The 17352-nt window shown below is 46.8% G+C and overlaps 1 protein-coding gene across 4 annotated transcripts in view; it reads right to left on the bottom strand.

Moving 5' to 3' along the window:
* Positions 1 to 8647: 8647 nt before the first annotated feature.
* The window catches only part of LOC107374641 (NLR family CARD domain-containing protein 3), a 60183-nt gene continuing 51478 nt past the window's right edge, over positions 8648 to 17352 (bottom strand). For 3 of the 4 annotated variants that reach the window (XM_070543779.1, XM_070543780.1, XM_070543778.1), the window contains exons 12-13: positions 14451 to 14538; positions 8648 to 10214 (exon numbers count right to left, since the gene is read on the bottom strand). In XM_070543779.1, coding sequence (XP_070399880.1) covers positions 10122 to 10214; positions 14451 to 14538 — 181 coding nt within the window. In that variant the 3' untranslated portion in view covers positions 8648 to 10121. The remainder of the gene's footprint in view (positions 10215 to 14450; positions 14539 to 17352) is intronic. The other variant, XM_070543781.1, reaches the window with a different exon arrangement.

Genomic DNA, 17352 nt, shown 5'->3' with positions numbered 1-17352 from the left:
CGCAGGCCCTGGGAGGAGATGATGAATCCCAGAAACGAGGTGGACTCCTGGTGAAAAGCACACTTCTCCAGTTTACAGAATAAGTCGTGCTCCAGGAGGCATGACAGAATGGCTCGAACATGCTGGGTGTGTTCCTCGGCCGTGCGGGAGTAGATGAGGATGTCGTCCAAATAAACAAAAACCCAATGACCCAGCATGTCACGGAGGACATCAGTGATGAAACGCTGGAAAACGGCAGGGCTGTTGCAGAGGCCGAAGGGCATGACCAGGTACTCATAATGTCCAGTGGGTGTAATGAAAGCGGTTTTCCACTCCTCTCCTTCCTTTATGCGGATGAGGTTGTATGCACTGCGGAGGTCCAGCTTGGTAAACAGTGTGGCTTGGGCAGTGGCGTCCAGAGCCGTGCTCATTAAGGGAAGAGGATGGCGGTCCCTGATGGTGATTTTATTCAACCCACGATAGTCTATACAGGGCCGGAGGTCACCTTCCTTCTTCTTCACAAAGAAGAACCCTGCCGCCCCAGGAGACGTGGAATGTCGGATAAACCCCTTCTGGAGAGCCTCATTGATGTAAGCGTCCATCGCCTGGGTCTCTGCCGGGGAGAGCGAGAACAGCCGACCCAGAGGCGGGGTGGTTCCGGGCTGAAGCCTGATCTCCAGATCGTAGGGGCGATGAGGAGGCAGCTTGGTGGTAGGCTCCTTTGCAAAGACCCGAGCCAGATCGTGGTATTGGGGTGGAAGGAGTGTTAAATCCACGTCCTTGGGTGGTGTCTCCCTAGGCTGTGATCCTGGAAGGAGTGTTAAATCCACATCCTTGGGTGGTGTCTCCCTAGGCTGTGATCCTGGAGACGGATGATGAAGGCGACAGTTAACATGCCATGACTTTACTGGTGGACCAGGAGATGTGAGGGTCGTGGAGGCGGAACCAGGAATGACCCAGAATGAGAGGAGTCGTAGGGGCGTGAATGACCAAGAAATGAAGGGTCTCTACGTGTTCTCCGATGGTCATCCGGAGGTTCTGGGTTCGGTGCGTGATCGGATATGGCATGAGAGGGCGCCCGTCCACTGAGGTGACGGGAACGGGATGATCGAGGAGGGTGAGTGGAATCTTGAGCCGGTTGACCAACCCCCTGGTCGATAAAGCTTTCTGCAGCTCCGGTGTCGAGGAGGGCCACCAGGGGGACCGGTCCTTGGCTCAGCTGGAAGGAGACCGAGAGGGTGGTGTGATGAGGAGCTGCATGAGTGGAAACTCCGAGTGAGGCAGCTCCTACACCGACCCGGAGGGACCGTTTCCCGGGCGTATGGGGCATGTTGCACGGGGATGACCCAGAGCCCCACAATAGGCGCATCGTCCCTCCTGAAAACGGTGCGCCCGTTCCTCGGGGGGCAAATGACCCAGTTGCATGGGTTCCTCCATGGGTTGGTTCTCCTGACGGCGGGGGAAAGTTCGGGATTGTACGGGAACCGCCCTCACTCCTGGTCTGGTGAGGAGGCAGCGGTCCAGCTGGAGAGCCAGGTCCACCGCCTGGTCCAGGGTGGTTGGAGCCCCGTGACCAATCATGCCCTCACGGATGCGGGGTGACAATCCCTCCAAGTACACAGCCTTCACCGCGGCATCACCCCAGGTTAGACGGGCAGCGGTGGTCCGGAAGCGTGAGGTGAATTCGGCCACGGTCTGAGAGCCTTGTCGAAGCTGGAGCAGGCGTGTCTCATCTGCGACCTCGCTGCTGGGATGAACGAATGCCTTCTTCAGTTCTTTCACGAAGGCTTCATAGTCGTTGCAGACTGGGGACTTCTGATGGTACAGAGCAGCCACCCATTCACCGGCTCGCCCAGTCAGCAGGGAGGTTAACAGAGCCACGCGAGAGCAGGAAGTCGGGTAGCGTGCCGGCTGACACTCAAAAGTCATTGAAAGAACGGCCAACATGCTCTCCGGGGATCCTTTAATCCCATCCCATTTCTCTGGGAGACTTAGATACGGCTCCACCACGTTAGGAGTGGCAGATGACTGTCGTTGGAGGGCTGAGGAGAGTTGGACTACCAGTTCGGTGACGGAATTGAGTTTGGATGCGAGGCGATCAGTAACAGCACGCAGCTGATTGTTCTCCACACGGAGTTGGGCGTTGTCCGCCTCCTGGCGTTCTACTCGGCTGAGCAGCTGCGCTACCTCAGCTCGCAGCTGTGCGATCTCCGCTGGGTCTACTCGGGACTCAGTCATCCTGTCAGGTTCGATGGGCTGAGCTGGAGTGGTTATGAGACCCAGGCGCGGAGAGAATGGTGGATGGAGACTGATATGTGGCAGCGTGGGAAGTTCTCTTCCCGTATGGTTTGTAGAGTTAGTGTCTTAGGTCTTAGAATGGCTTGGCGTCTATCGTTAGATGATGACTGAGTGCCGGCTCTGCTGTGACAGGTCCTTAAATAGGCTCAGCGGGATGACGTCACCGGGAAGCGTCGGTGACAGGCATGCTGGGAACTGGAGTGCAGCGCCAGCCCGGCCCGCAGAGGAGGTTAAGAGGAGGAGTTCATGACACTTTTCTTTTGAAAGCTACGGTTAAACTTCTTACAGAACACTCCCAAGAGCCTTCACATGTCAAAAACAAGTCACAAAAGCTACTTAACTCAACTTAAAATCGACTTATTAACAACATATAATTCAGCTCACGTGTATTCACCTCCACATGCTAACAGCTAGGGTGGCCGTAAGCACGCCTGAAGGACCCCTGCATTATTCACATTAAAATATCACCTTCTAATGGTGTTAAATAAAATATAACATTGCTTACCTCTTGGAGCTAAAGAAGAATAAGGGATTCTTGAGCAGTGTGGGTGACGTGTTCTGCTTATCACAACTGCTAACAGCTGCTTGCAGGGTGGCAGGGTAGAGTACTCAGCATACCGCAGGGCGCTTTTTCAGAAATTTTACAAATTAATCTAAATTGATTACGGATTTATTTTTATTTAAAGCTCAAGTATAAAAAATTTGATGCCAGTTGCTGGGAGCAGACATAGGTATAAGATCTGAGCTGGTAAAAAAAAATCCTCATCAGCAGGCTTTTTTGAAAGTGGGGGGGACACAGCTGCCAACCACAAATTTTGCCGGTTAAAACGACGCCTATGTCTTTATGTTACGTTTAGACATGAATTTTATCCATGCACACACATACACACAACAGAACTTGTGAGACTTAAAACAGAGAACCGACTAGAGGCGGATGGAAAATTCTCCCCCCTTTTGAGTTGATTCGATTTTGGTCATCAGTTTTATGGGTTGTAGCGTCATCCAGATTGACAGAACCCTTGTGTAATTTGATCTGATTTCTGTGGACCCACTTATAGACGGGATCTTTGTTTCTTTCAGTGATCTTGATCTGACACACCATTGGAGAGAGTTTTTCAGTTATCAGGTGTGGACCAGACCACTTCAGCAAAAGTTTCTTAGCCAGTTTACCAGAGGTTGCTTTTGTGTGACCAGAATTAGGAGCAAAGATGTAGAACCAGGCCTCATCACCCATGTTGAGTTCAGAATGTGAGGCCTTCTGATCATAATAAGCCTTCCTGCCCTCAGCTGATTTCTCCAGATTTGTCTGTGCAAAAGAAAACGCTGCAGACAGATGGTTCTTCAGGTCCTGCAAATACTGCTCACTGGTGTAAGCCAGGGATTCCCTAAGTGTGGTGCGCGAACCCCTGGGGGTGCGAGAGCTGCTGCTAGGGGGTGCGCGAGGTGAAAAGTGTAATGACCGCGGAGCTCAGAGAAGTCTGTCAAAAGTCACCATTAGCGTTGCCAGTTACTCATTTGTGGGTGGGCCTAAGAAAAAGTAAGTGGGCCCAATAAATGTAATTGAAAACAAGTATATTTTGTGAGTGTGTGTGTGTGTGTGTGTGTGTGTGTGTGTGTGCTCCGCATGTGCCCTAGCTTCATAATAATAATGCACTGAGCTTGTTGAGAGCTATGTTCAGTATTTGACCATTTTAAACGATGTTGGAGAAATCTGAAGGTGGCGAGTCGTTCTGGCAGATTGTAATTAACACCTGTCTCATGCAGGTTTTCTGACATTGTAACCCTCACACACAGAACATTGTGGATGTAACAAAATAAATCAAGAAATGATTCCCATCCGAGCATTTTAGCATTATTATATTATTATATTAGCACTCTGACTGTGGGACAGCATTCTAAACGTGTCAGGCTATTAACAGCGCGCTGAAGATCTGAAGTTCAGAGTGCGTCTGTCAAAGGTCAGATGCGTTCCAGCTGAACCACGGCTCACGGGTGCACAAGTGAGCACATCTGGGCTGGGCATAAATAATTTTATAACATTGGTTTAAATAGCGCCAATAACGAGACACGGTGACTGGAGCGGCTCATGGAGCTGTGCCGCACACGCACACAAACACACATGAAGATTCAATAAGCACACGCTGCGCCGCGCCGTCAGACTGAAGGCAGAAATGAGCGCTGCCTCCTCCATGATAAAAACTTTTAAGAGGTTTTATAATAACATTTTTCATTCAAGGTCATATTAACCCTTTGGTGCATAATGGTCACTACAGTGGACAGGTACTCAAAATTGTTATTTCTTTATTTTTGCTATTAAGCACAGCTGTTGAAGACTTTATTGCATTTGAACCCCTCCTTTTGGACTTCAGTAAGTCAAACCAACATATTTCATGTTCAGAATGCACGCTGTCCACTGAGATGGACATGTAATAAATTATTTGTAAATTAACAAAATGTTACAAAAAATATTTGTTGAAGTTTGTTTCATTCACACCTAAAGATGAATGAAAAAAATTGTTTAAAAAATCTTGGTTGAAGATTTCATAATTCATGCATCAGAGGGTTAAGATATTAGCTTCTATTTTGGGATGATGTATTAAAATCGAGTCCGCTCCAGCCAGTGACTCCTCATGAACCTGACCACAACTCATGTTACTGCAGCATTTGTTGTTCCAGTCCGCGAGGCAGTGGATCGCAGATTCAGCCACACCATAAAACAAAAATGAGTCGGTCTGAGGCAAAAGTGAACCTCATGGCTATACCTTTTCCATCTTTTCCCCTATAGACATTTGATTACGCACAAGTAGGTTGCCAGTTCAGGTTTACGCAGAGCAGAAGGAAGGAGAGAGCTCTGGCCACAGGTTAAACGTTCCTACTTTAAGAAAACCGTTAAATTGCAATGTTGATGTGCTACCTGGGCACTCTAAATATTTATTTAAAATTAAATCAAAAGAAATTGTAATGGTATTGAATGTTTATTAATTACTACTTAAAAAATGAAAGTGATGGGGAAAAAGGTCGATCATATTTTTTTAACCCTGGCTGTCTAGTGACTGTTTAGCTTGACGTCTGATACATACATATATATATATATATATATATATATATATATATATATATATATATATATATATATATATATATATATATATATATATATATATATATATATATATATATATATATATATGTGTGTGTGTGTATAGCAATGCCCTGATGTGGGTGCTGGGGGGTGCATCGACATGGTCGGGACATAGAAGGGGGTGCGCAGCTAAACAAGTTTGGGAACCGCTGGTGTAAGCCGTAGCTGCACTGGGCTAAACTGACTGGTACAGCAGGTGAAGCGGCAGGGTCATTTGTCTACTCGTCATCATTTCAAATGGGGAGACACCAGTAGACTCATGAGGAGTGGCCCGTATGGCCATAAGGACCAACGGAAGCTTCACATCCCAGTCTCTGTGATTAGAGGACACGTATTTTTTCAACATGCCAACAACAGTCCGGTTCATTCATTCCACCTGGCTGGAAGATTGGGGCCAATAACCAATGTGGAAATTGGCCTCGGCACCCAACATCCGCCAAAGATGTTCCATCACCCCAGAGGTGAAGTAAGTTCCCCTATCCGAGTTAACACCTTCGGGGAGACCGAACCGGGAGAAGATGTGGTTCATCAAGAGGACAGTAGTTGTCTGAGCCGTGTCGTTAGGTGCCGGCAAACATTCAACCCATTTGGTGAATGCACAGGTCACGGTCAAGTATTTGCTACCTCTGCTGGACTTGGTCAGGGCCCCCACCCAATCAAATTGCAGGTCCAACCACGGTGTGGATAGCCCCCTGCTCTGAAGAGGAGCCCTGTGGATGGGGTTAGATGGTTGAAACTGACACCAAACCAAATGGCTCCGGATGTAGTCTGAGACGTCTTGACGCATCCCCGGCCAATAAGCAACCTGACTCCGGCCACCGAACGTGGCCTTGACACCTTTGTGCCCAGATGAAGGAGAATCATGAGCTTGTGCTATCATACCCCCTTAGGGACTGTGTTGCCACAAGGACAGGCGACGACGGAGGATTGGAGACGTGCATCAGCAACCCTTCAACCAGCCTCAGCGTGACACGAACCCGAAAGAGAGCACGGAGCTCAGGAACTGAGTCAAGAAGAAGGCACATGAGCCATCTGATCAGAAAGATACAGGATCATCCTGCTGATAGCAAGATTCTGGGACTAGAGGCTGACAAGGTCGTTGTTAGATAAGACTGGTTCAACAGACACAAAACCATCAGATGGTCGAGGGGTGGATGCCTTAGCGGCCTGAGCTCGAGTCACGACACACACATTAGGTGGGTCCGACCAAGAGGACACATCGTCAGGGAGCCACAAGGGGTTGAAGGACCATGGGGTACCAACAGCTGCACCTTGTTTGGCAAGAGAGTCTGGAAGATTGTTCAGATCCCTATCAGCTCCAAGTGCGTGAGAATGACCTTTGACCTTACGCCAATAGATCTGTATGTCATGTGATGTCGCCAGGGCATCACAAGCCATGAAAAGGTTGCAATATTTAACGGGCTAGAGGTTAAGAACCCATTACTTTTCCAAGAAGGTAAATGACAAGTGAAGCTGAGACGTGCATAGTCCGAGTCTGCGCAGATCACCATCTCGCGGACACCACTGTCTGCGGCAAGTTGTACCACAATCAAGATACCCCCCACTTCTGCAAACTGTGAGGTCTTAGGACCCAGCTGGTAACACCAAGAGTCTTTCCGGTTAGCGTGTAACCAAACGACACCCACGCCTGAACTAGGTTCAGCACCGCGTCAAAAAGAACTGCCATCAAAGTACACAGTTGGCATATTCACACAGAGAGCTGGATCAAAGTAGTGGTGGTTGGGATTCAGAAGAGTCTGGCGAGGGTTAGCTGGTAGGACAGATGCGACAGCATCATCCGAGCAGTGCTGGCACGCAGCCAGACCCATGCCAAGAGGACTACGGTGGTTTTGCGCATAGCGCACCTCATTGTCGAAGCTCTGAAGAGAAAGCAGCCATGACGCAATGCGTGCATTGGTCACCACACCATCTCTGATGCGTTGACTGTTAAGGAAGGTCACTGGCTGATGTGTAGTTTCAATGATGATTTTCTGTCCTCCAATGTAGCTGGAAAAGTGTTAAACTGCCCACATGGTGGAAAGCAAAGCTTTCTCACAGTCAGAGTATCTTCACTCAGGACCGGACAAGAGCTTACCAGCATAAGCCACGACATGCCTGTCGCAGTCATACACCTGATAGAGACCGGCACTCAAACAAGCAGATGAGAACCCGACCTCAAGGTGGAACTCTTTGTCACAATCAGGAAGCGCTAGGCATGGAGCTGAGCACAGCGCGGCCTTTAGGTCATCCATAGCCCATTGTTGTTGCTCAGTCCATTTGAACGGCACATCCATTTTCAGAAAGGCAGTCAGAGATCTCGCTATCTCAGCGTAGTGTTCTACAAACTGGCTAGAGTAGTTGCACACACCTAGAAAACTCCAAAGTTCAGAGATATTCGTAGAAGGTTTGACGGTGGCCACGCCTTGAATTCTACCAAGTTGCAGCTGCACTCCCTGTGGTCCCACAAGGAGTCCAACAAACTGAACTTTCGACCTGCACCACTGACCTTTGGCGAGAGAAATCTTTGCGCCAGCAGCTGCGAGCTGACCCATTACATGGTCCAGCTCAGACAGGTGGTCATCCAAGGTACACTGATGTACGAGAATGTCATCAACATAGATGAGGGTACCTCACTCTCGAGCATCAGGGCAGGCTTTGTCCAAGAAGATGTTGAACTCAGCCAGTGAGTTGGAGTAGCCAAAAGGACACCAACTGAAAGTGTACTGGCGGTTGGCAAAGGTGAAGGCCAAGTTATGTTGGTTGGACCTGAGGACAGGGATTGTCCAGAAGCCGTACGCAATGTCAAGAGAGGAGAAGTATTTAGCGTCCCTCACCTTCAGAAGTTCTTGTCCCAGGCGCGCCATCGGCCACCTAAACAAAGGAACCTGCTTATTGAGCTGTCTGTAGTCCACGGTCAGTCGCCACTTACCATTAGGTTTCCTCACTGGCCACAATGGAGCCAAGTAGGTGCTGTTGCATGGTCGAATGCTGCCTTTATCCAAGAGGCTGTCGATGATTTCCTGGACCGGACCATGGGATGCCAGGGGAATCTTGTACTGACGCACAAGGGTCGGTGTCGCATGTGGCGGCCTGGTTGTGAAAGGGGGCTAGACTGCGAGGTCTTTATTGTAATTATTCAGAAGATTCTAGCATTAAATTCAGAAGATCTAGGCTCTTTGATTTTTCAGTGATCAAACACACTTCGGGTTACTTCAAACAAGAGTCAAGTTTATAAAAGTAAGAATTTATTTGACAAACAATGAAAACATGTCTAATCACCTAAGCATTTACTGTGAGTGCATGTAACTAAACGTGCTGAAGGAACCTATGTGTAAATGAGATGTCAGTCAGAGCTTCCTTATCAAAATAAGCTGAGTTCTGGTGAAAATAATTTGGTTTGCTCTAAGCTATAAAGTTGTTATCATCAGAAGAACATTCAGACGCAATCTGTCATGTCTACTTTACCCGTTTCATAGAGACCCTCTTGGTGGATCCGAAAGGCACAGGGGTCGGCTGACCGCTGGCACCGGAGGGCTGTAGAATACCGTGGTACCGACTCTTCAGTCCAGAGATGTCTCGGGTCACAACAGTCAGGATGGAACTCTTAAGGAGTCTAACTGTTTGCTCATCAGCTTTGCAGGTGCAAAAAGGTTTTGACGACGTGTCAAAATCTTTGATGGTTAAAGAGGTTTTGCTACAGATGGCCGGACTGAGCGATTCTCTAGAACTGTCGAATCTCTCAGAATGCTCTAGTTTTAAGGTTTAGCTGTTAATATTTGCACAGCCAATCAGAGGCTGACAAGTTTGGAGATGTTTTACCAAGACAACTCAGAAACACTTCTTCTTTGATATAGAATGTTCTGACTGGGTTAATACTATGTGTGTCAGGGTTTAACTTAGCCGTACTTGTTATGTGCGAGTGCAGGTGTGAGGACCTGTCGTCTAAACATGTTGAACACATGGCAGTCTTAGTAGACAACACTCATTTCCCTTCAATTATTGAGCACAAATTAATGAAGCATTTCACTATAATATAATGATTATAAGTAGCATTAAACAAACGTTTATTTAATGATTATCTAGATCATAAGTCTTGGAAGAAGTTCATATTGATTTATTAAATCATTGTTGAATTTAGCAACTGATTTGAGCTGGATCTTCTTTCTTCTGGAGGCAGACAGATGGGAGGGACCTTGGGGAAAGAAAGTTATTGTTTATCTTTCAGACTAGCGGAGTCTGTGAATGCCAGCTGGTGTGAAGCCAGACTCATTTAAAAGGAACACAAGCAATGTTGTGTCTCCTTTCTGACCAGATGTTGAATGGATGGTGAAAGGTCAGGCTGTACCTAAACTGACCATTGCTGGACGCTACACCTGATGTTCATCTAACAGAGATTCAGCGTAAACAGAAAAGCTAGAAGATCCAATCTGGATTTGGAGATAAAAGACAGAAAACATCTAACAGCTTTTCTGTTTTAACATCAACAGATCACCAGTTCACAGGAAATGGATGAAAAAAGTCTCAGTTCCTTCCTGAAGAAGCTCCCATGGAGCTGCTCTTATTGTTGTCGTTCAAGTTTTACATTGAAATTATTGATCATTTAAAGTTTTCTCCCGGAGATAAAAACACAGAAGCAGAAGATGTTGCTCTAAAATCCAGAAAAATAAAACATTCATCATCATGATCCAGTCTGAGTCTCTTTCTACACAAACTGCTGCTTCAGCCTCTGAGGACCATCAGGACTCAGCTCATCTTCTCTCCTGGTCAAAGGGTCAAAGGTCATCATGACTCCCACCTGTAGATAGAAGAAGAGAGGAGGTGACTTCCTGTTTCCAGGCTCTCTCCATCAGCTTCAGTCAGTGATGCAGCACATCCTCCATCAGCAGCAGCTTCATGTTAACGTGTTGGAGTGGAGCTCACACACCTGCAGAGACTTTTAGCATCAGGTGTGTTTCCTCTGCAACTGTGTTACCTCTGCAGGTTTGTTACACACACAGTAGGACCAAAGCCGGTGTATCCAGTCTTTAGTTCTAGTTTGAAAACCAAGATGGCGCCGGCGTTCTCAGCCTGCCGTCTGCTTCCCCAACTGTTGTTTTTGCTTATTTTGTTTCTGTGTTGCTCTTTGGTGGATTGTAGCTCAACTATTCGCTATGATCGTCTCACCCTCATTGAACTTCGGCATAATCTTGGATTTGCCTATCACCGATGTTCTAATCTAAGACTGTGCTCTAATCTGCTGTTCATTGCGTTCCCAGCTCTGCTGCTTTGCTCTCCCCGCATGGCATGGTGTTTCCTAGATAGGGGAAGAGGTTTGCTTTGGAGTTGGTTCTGGAAACTGCTCTTGTGTGTCACAAGCGTTGTTGTACCATATTCTGCGGCCATCAGATTCTGTGATTCCAAGCTGGAGCCTGAAGATTCCAGCCAGTCCATGATCAGAGTACCTTACTCAACGCCTTCAGGCTTCTGGCCACCATTACCCAGCCAGATCCAGGCTTCCGGCCTTAACCAACAAGCCATGGTTACCTAGGAGATGCCGCAGACTTGGAAAACGCAGGGTTCCATAGTGCCGCTCAGATCCTCCTCTGGCTTCTCGTGCGGATGTAACCTCACCTGCCACTGGAGTTGCTACACGAAAGTCATCGGACCTTTTGCATTCCATCGCTCTGCCTGTTACGTGCCGTGCCCCTTTTTGGCCCCAGAGGCCTTTGCCTCGCCTGTCTCCTGGTAACCAGCTGTTACCAATTACTGAAATCACTTGGCAGCTGTTAAAAGCTGCTTTCTTGCTCTAAGTCAATGAGAAGGTACAAGGGTAGAGTAGACTGGCAACAGTTTATTCTATTCTCTTCTCCTCGCTCGCTCTTTTGGTAAAACTCAGAATAGTTAGTCTTCGGTGCTCTCGGTTTTTGGATTACGGATTTGGATTTAGGATTTTGACCATTTGGCTTATAGACTTCGGACCGATTTTGACCTCGATTTAGGATCTCCCCTTATATATATATATATATTTATATTCTCGGTTATTAAATTCCCACCCCCTTCTGGGGTGGTGTTTTTCATTCTCTTTTTGTATATAGCTCCTTTCGATTTGTATATAGTATTGCTAGGACTCTTTGTGAATATTCCATTTTGTTTTTGTAATAAAATTCTTTGTATTTTAGCGACACAGCATTCTGTTTATTATTTAATCCACACACTACTTTTATTACTCCCCTGCTCATCTCTCCTAGAGAGCCGGGGACACAATACTGCCACAGATTCTCTGGAGAATCCAGTCGTCGGAATACTTCCCCCACCAGCTCGTGGATTTTGTGGGTGTGAACCATGCTTACATCTGCTATCCTACAGTGACCCAAGTGGCCCAGTTACCCTAGTCACCTGATTCCGGTCTTTCACACCTCTTCAGGGTTGCTCTCCTCAACGTCCGGTCAATTGGGAACAAAACCGCCATTTTAAGGGATTATTTTTTCCAGCATGTACTGTTAGAGCTCTGTTCCTCAGACTGTCACGTTTAGAACAAGCCCAGGCTCACTGGTCGTGGTGGCAGCTTGCCAACCACGTTCAGATCCTCCTTCCATCCTAAAACATGTACAACACCCGTGACTCCTACCAGCTTTGAGTTTATGGCTTCTGAGGTGGACTTTGGTCCTCTGCTGGTGTTTATTCTCTGCTAATGCCTACCTGAGTACAACTCAAATATTTCATCTGAATTTTTTGATCTTTCAACAGACTTTCTTCCAAAACTTAACCGTGGGATTATTCTTGGTGACTTTGATATTCATGTTTGCCTCCCTGACAAACATCTTGTTGGTGGCTTTTTTGACCTTTTAGGTTCTTTTGGTTTTCAGCAACATTTCCAGTCACCCACCCACTCACACTCGCATATTTAGGACTTGATTGTTGACTCTACATGTATCTCTGATCACTCTCCTGTTATTTTTAATATCTGTGGCTTGACGCCTTCCTCCTCTAGGCGGCACAATCAATACTTTACAAGAGTAATTTCCCCTTCCACCACCAACCTATTAGCATCTAGCCTAGCTGCTACTCTCTCCATCTCCCAACCTGATTCCACCTGTGCAGGAGTTGATGAGCTGCTGACCTCCTTTAACTCTACCTGCTCAACTGTTATAACACAGTTGCTCCACTTAAATCCAGGCACAAAAAAACTGCAGCAGACTCTTGGCTCAATGACGATACTCATGCACTAAGACGCCAGTATAGGTCCTGCGAACGTCAGTGGCGGAAGGACACGCTGCAAATCTCCTACCAATTATTCAAGGATTCCCTAACCCGCTATCAGAAAGCTCTCCGCTCGGCTAGGAATAGATACTATGCAGAAATACTCATTAGACATAACACCCAACTCTGGCTCCCATGTGCTGGTACTGTTACTCGACTTGACCACAGCATTCAACACTGTAGACCACACCATCTTACTTCACTGGCTTGAATCATGGGTGGGTGTGACCAGCACTGCCCTCGACTAGTTAAAGTCCTACCTCAATGATCAACGTTTTAGTGTCCATATTCAAGACTGCTCTTCTCCCAATGTCTCACTTCCAGGGGGAGTGCCGCAGAACTCCATCCTGGGTCCTCTCCTCTTTTCAGTTTACATGCTACAACTCGGTAAGTTTCTAGCAGGTCACAGAGTTAACTACACAGACGATTGCCAGACCTACCTTCAAATCAGCCAAAAGCGCTGAATTTCCGTATCAGTGCCGTGGGAACAAATTTTACTAAGGGGGTGCTGTGATCAGCCACATACAAAAAACTGCACAGGTGTTGAACATGTTTATATATAGTTATGTGTAATAGTAGTAAGCCTTAATTATTCTTGGTTCATTCTTCAACATATCAGCTTATTACCATCAGCACTGGAAAAACCCACAAATAACAAGTCAAAACTTCCAGAATCCACACCGAACTGCGCGTTGTCAAGGGAACTGATGCTCTGCAGATCTTCAGACAACAGATCTGACACAAAGTGTTTATCAACAGAAACAGAACCACCCTCCAAGAACATCTCCCTAAATGTAACGGAAACTAAAAACAAAACAGAACAATTCCAAATGTTGCTCATGTACACGTGACACCGCAGAAAACCTGTTTCAAACCAATATCAGCAAACATCAGTGCAGCAACAGTTCACCTTTCACAAGTTTTTAGCTCCATTTTGCACGCTTTTTTTTTTTTACAGTTCTGCGTCTGAACGTTTGAACTTTAAGGATGTTTAACAGGGTATCTGCAGGTTTAAGGGAGCCAAATTTAAGACTTTTTAAGACCTTTTTAAGGCCACTTTGACCAAATTGAAGCTATTTTTCCAAATTAAATTTAAGCTATAATTTCCAACTATTGCCCGATTAGCCATCCAGTTACCATTAAACTTGCACTTCCAGATGGCGTAAGCTCCCACTAGCTTAACCAGCTAATGTGCTCACCTAAAAATAGCCCCCTTTCACAACCAACTGAATGCAGACCTGCCAACCTTGTCAAAAATTTTAGAGTACCACTTCTGTGGCATTTTTTCGTGGACTTTTGCAACTGCATTGCTTTTCACGCTATAATCTCCCCATTCACTGGATGGAAAATTTTATACACACACACACACACACACACACACACGCACACACCCCAAAATTTTACACACACACACACACACACACACACACACACACACACACACAGCAAGGGTATGGGCTGCATGGTGGCGCAGTTGTTAGCACTGTTTCTTAGCAGCACGAAGGTTGCAGGTTCAAAACTCGGCTGCTGCATTTCTGCGTGGAGTTGCGTGTTCTCCCCATGCGTGCGTGTGTCAGAACCCAAGCCCCCAAACCGGCCTCTCCCAGCTAACCGGCCTCCATCTTGGACCACATTTCCCAGCATGCTCCTCGCGGGAACTCCCGGCATTCTCCCAGTCACACCCAAGCCTATATATGGAAGACGCCGCACCGGCTCTTCACTCAGTCATCGTTTCATTGAAACCCCTGATCAGAGTTCTCTACCGTATAATCCAGACGTCAAACATCCTTACCGAGTTCAACTCCCGTACCCAGTCGACCATCGTGACAGCGTGGGTTTCCTCCAGGTCCTCCAGTTTCCCCCACTGATCATAACATGCCCTAGAGGTTATAAATTGTAAGTTGCTTTGGATGAAAGTGTCTGCCACATAAATAACCATAAAACATGGGGGTGGGGGGTGGGGTTGGAAAACAATAGGTGTCAGCAGAAGCGCTCTTCGACGATTCTCGCCTAATGTGAACAGAGGAGGAGCGGACAGCGCTCGAATTTGGTGAGCGATCCACTTCACGGCGCTTTGCAGCTGGTGTGTTTCAGGTGTAACACTGCCACTAGCCTCGGTGTGAATTTGGACTCTGACCTCTCAACGACATCAATGTCACTGTCAGTTCCTGCTTTTGCCAACTCCACCGCATCACATGTCTTCAGTGTGATGCCTTCAACGAATCCTCAAACATCCGCATCTTGAGTCAGTCATTCACGCTTTCATTACTTCCCGTCTGGATTACGCACATTCTGTCTTAATTGGGATTAAAGCTTCTGCTCTAAACAGACTACAGAAGGTTCAAAATGCTGCGGCCAGAGTTTTAACTAACACCGACAGAAACATGCACACAGTGGCGGTTTTACCATTAGGCATAGGTCGATGGCCGCCTGGGGCCCCCTTGTGTTGGGAGGCCCCCTAGCCCTGACCACCGGCACCCCTCTGTTAATGCCACAATATTCTTATTACCAACCTGTCACAGCCGACGGGATTGGACATGCGCACTTCTCATTATCATAAATCCGGTGAAAGCGGATAACGGAACGGGGAAGCTAATTAGCATAAAAAGCCGGCATGAAATTATGGAAATGCCTCAAAGAAAATCAACACGATCTATCAGGTGTCCCAGAAGGCTTATATCTGAAGACAGTGACCACGAAAGAAGGACAGATCTCCAGTGAACCAGGGTATGAATGTTTGTTCAGTCTTTATTTTTTTATTTGAACAACCCTCAACTATTTGCTAATTGTAAGATTCAGCTTCATTCCAGCATTATTTATCGTTTTACAATGTGTTGGGTATTTTCTATATGTTCCTTTTTGAGTTTTAAAGAACGTCTGCGCTCTTCTGTAAAGCTTACTGTTATCGAGTCTTAAAAAATGTCTGCTCCTGTAAGCTCATTGTTATCTCTGTTATCTCTGGAATGTGGTGTCCTGGGAGATGAAGAGCCTGTAAGTCTGTAACTTGAGAAGGCCCGCCTTCTCTGTCCTGGTTGTCAATAAAACCCCTGTGAAACTGAAGAGTGACAGAGAGACTTGGGAACAGCTCCAGAGGGAGTTGTCCCTGCGTCTTCTCTCCACTGTTTGGCACCACAGTGTAAAATGAAATCCTCTTTGTGTATGTGTGTTTATTTCAGGTTCAAGGGTCATGGAAAATACAAATTATCAATCTAATCCCTCTGTGTGTTATTTGACTTTCTTTGAGGTAATATGGGAGTAATATAAAAATTACCTAACATTTTTGGTGCCGAAACCCGGGACGCAGAGCCTGCAGTGGGACGTTCGCCTTCGGAGAGCCGCACGGTGCCACTTCCTCATCAAAGTCTGGGGGTCTGAGAATTGCCCCATCGGCTGGCTGTTTAGCTCAGCAGACGAACTTCCATTAACAGGCTCTCGCGCTCGGACTCAGGGCGAGTCTGCCACTCAGGGGGAGAGTAAGTACCTCATTATTTTGCCATTGACACACGAAAAGACGTTTTCGTGTCCAGTTAGGGGTTGCACTGGAACTGTGAACCGTGGCTGTAGACCTGGCTTTGAATGAAGGAGGTTGTAATTAGTCTGTGTCTGCGCACAGGCAGCCCACAGTGTTGTGGGTGGTAAGTATAGGTGAATGTGCAGGGGCACCTAAAACCGTTGCTATATACACGCAGCACAGAGTCCATGTGCTGGTGTCGAGTGGAGAGGATAGTTGCTAAAAATCACACTGTCGCTGGGATTGTTTAAATATTTCATGGTGCAACAAAGGTACACAAAAATTAATCACCGCTACAGTTGGCCAAAGAATCTCAAGTCGGTCTAAATTCGGCCTTGATGTGTGTTATTCGTAATTTGTTGTGCATCTGGTATCGGGGCTGCGTCCCATTTCTGATCGGGCTTGCCACTTCTGGTTGTGCAGATCTTTGTGGTCCTGTGATTTGTTGTTGAAATATTGGTTCAGTTGTCATTTTGTGGGTATCGTATTTCTGTGTTGTGTTGTGGATTAGAATGTGATAGCGTGTGTTTCAGCTGCCGTATCTGTGTGTGTGTGTGTGTGTGTGTGTGTGTGTGTGTGTGTGTGTGTGTGTGTGTGTGTGTGCGTGTGTGTAAAAACCTGCAGGTTTTGAGTGTAAGTGTAAGAAAGGCTTAGTTTTCTGTGTGTGTGTGTGGAAGGCTCGAATGCAGTTCTGAGCGTCTGTGTGTATGTGTACAGTATCTGGGACTTTGAGTGTGTGACATCCTGCAGGTTCTTTTCTGAGGGTGTGTAAGATGGTTTGGACTGAGGTTCTGAAGAAAGGAAAAACCGAGTGTGATTGTTTAGCTACCGTTCTGAAGCTTTGAGCCAGCTCTGTCTATCTGTCTGTCTATATGTCTGTCTGTCTGTCTGTCTCTGTGTGTGTGTGTGTGTGGAGCTGAGGTGTTAAGCGCTGAGCTAGTGCATATATAGGAAAGAAGTGGGTCACGGGGTTATTGATGTAACAGTGTAGGTGTTTGTTTAAATGGAGGGTCCTCAACTTTGATCACATCTTAGAGTGGTGAAGAAAGACCTCTTTGATCACCCACCTGTTATCTGTAACTTCCTGAGACAAGATGAAGGTCCAACAATCTGTTGATTAGGTTACCCCGGTCAGCTGGTTCTGAGGAATTGTGTGGGGGGGTTTATCTGGGTGTGTGAGCTC

Source organism: Nothobranchius furzeri, chromosome 13 (assembly GCF_043380555.1).
Source record: "Nothobranchius furzeri strain GRZ-AD chromosome 13, NfurGRZ-RIMD1, whole genome shotgun sequence".
NCBI classification, from domain to species: domain Eukaryota; kingdom Metazoa; phylum Chordata; class Actinopteri; order Cyprinodontiformes; family Nothobranchiidae; genus Nothobranchius; species Nothobranchius furzeri.
Note: the sequence above shows the minus strand (reverse complement) of the source record. Positions and strands in the feature narration are given on the sequence as shown.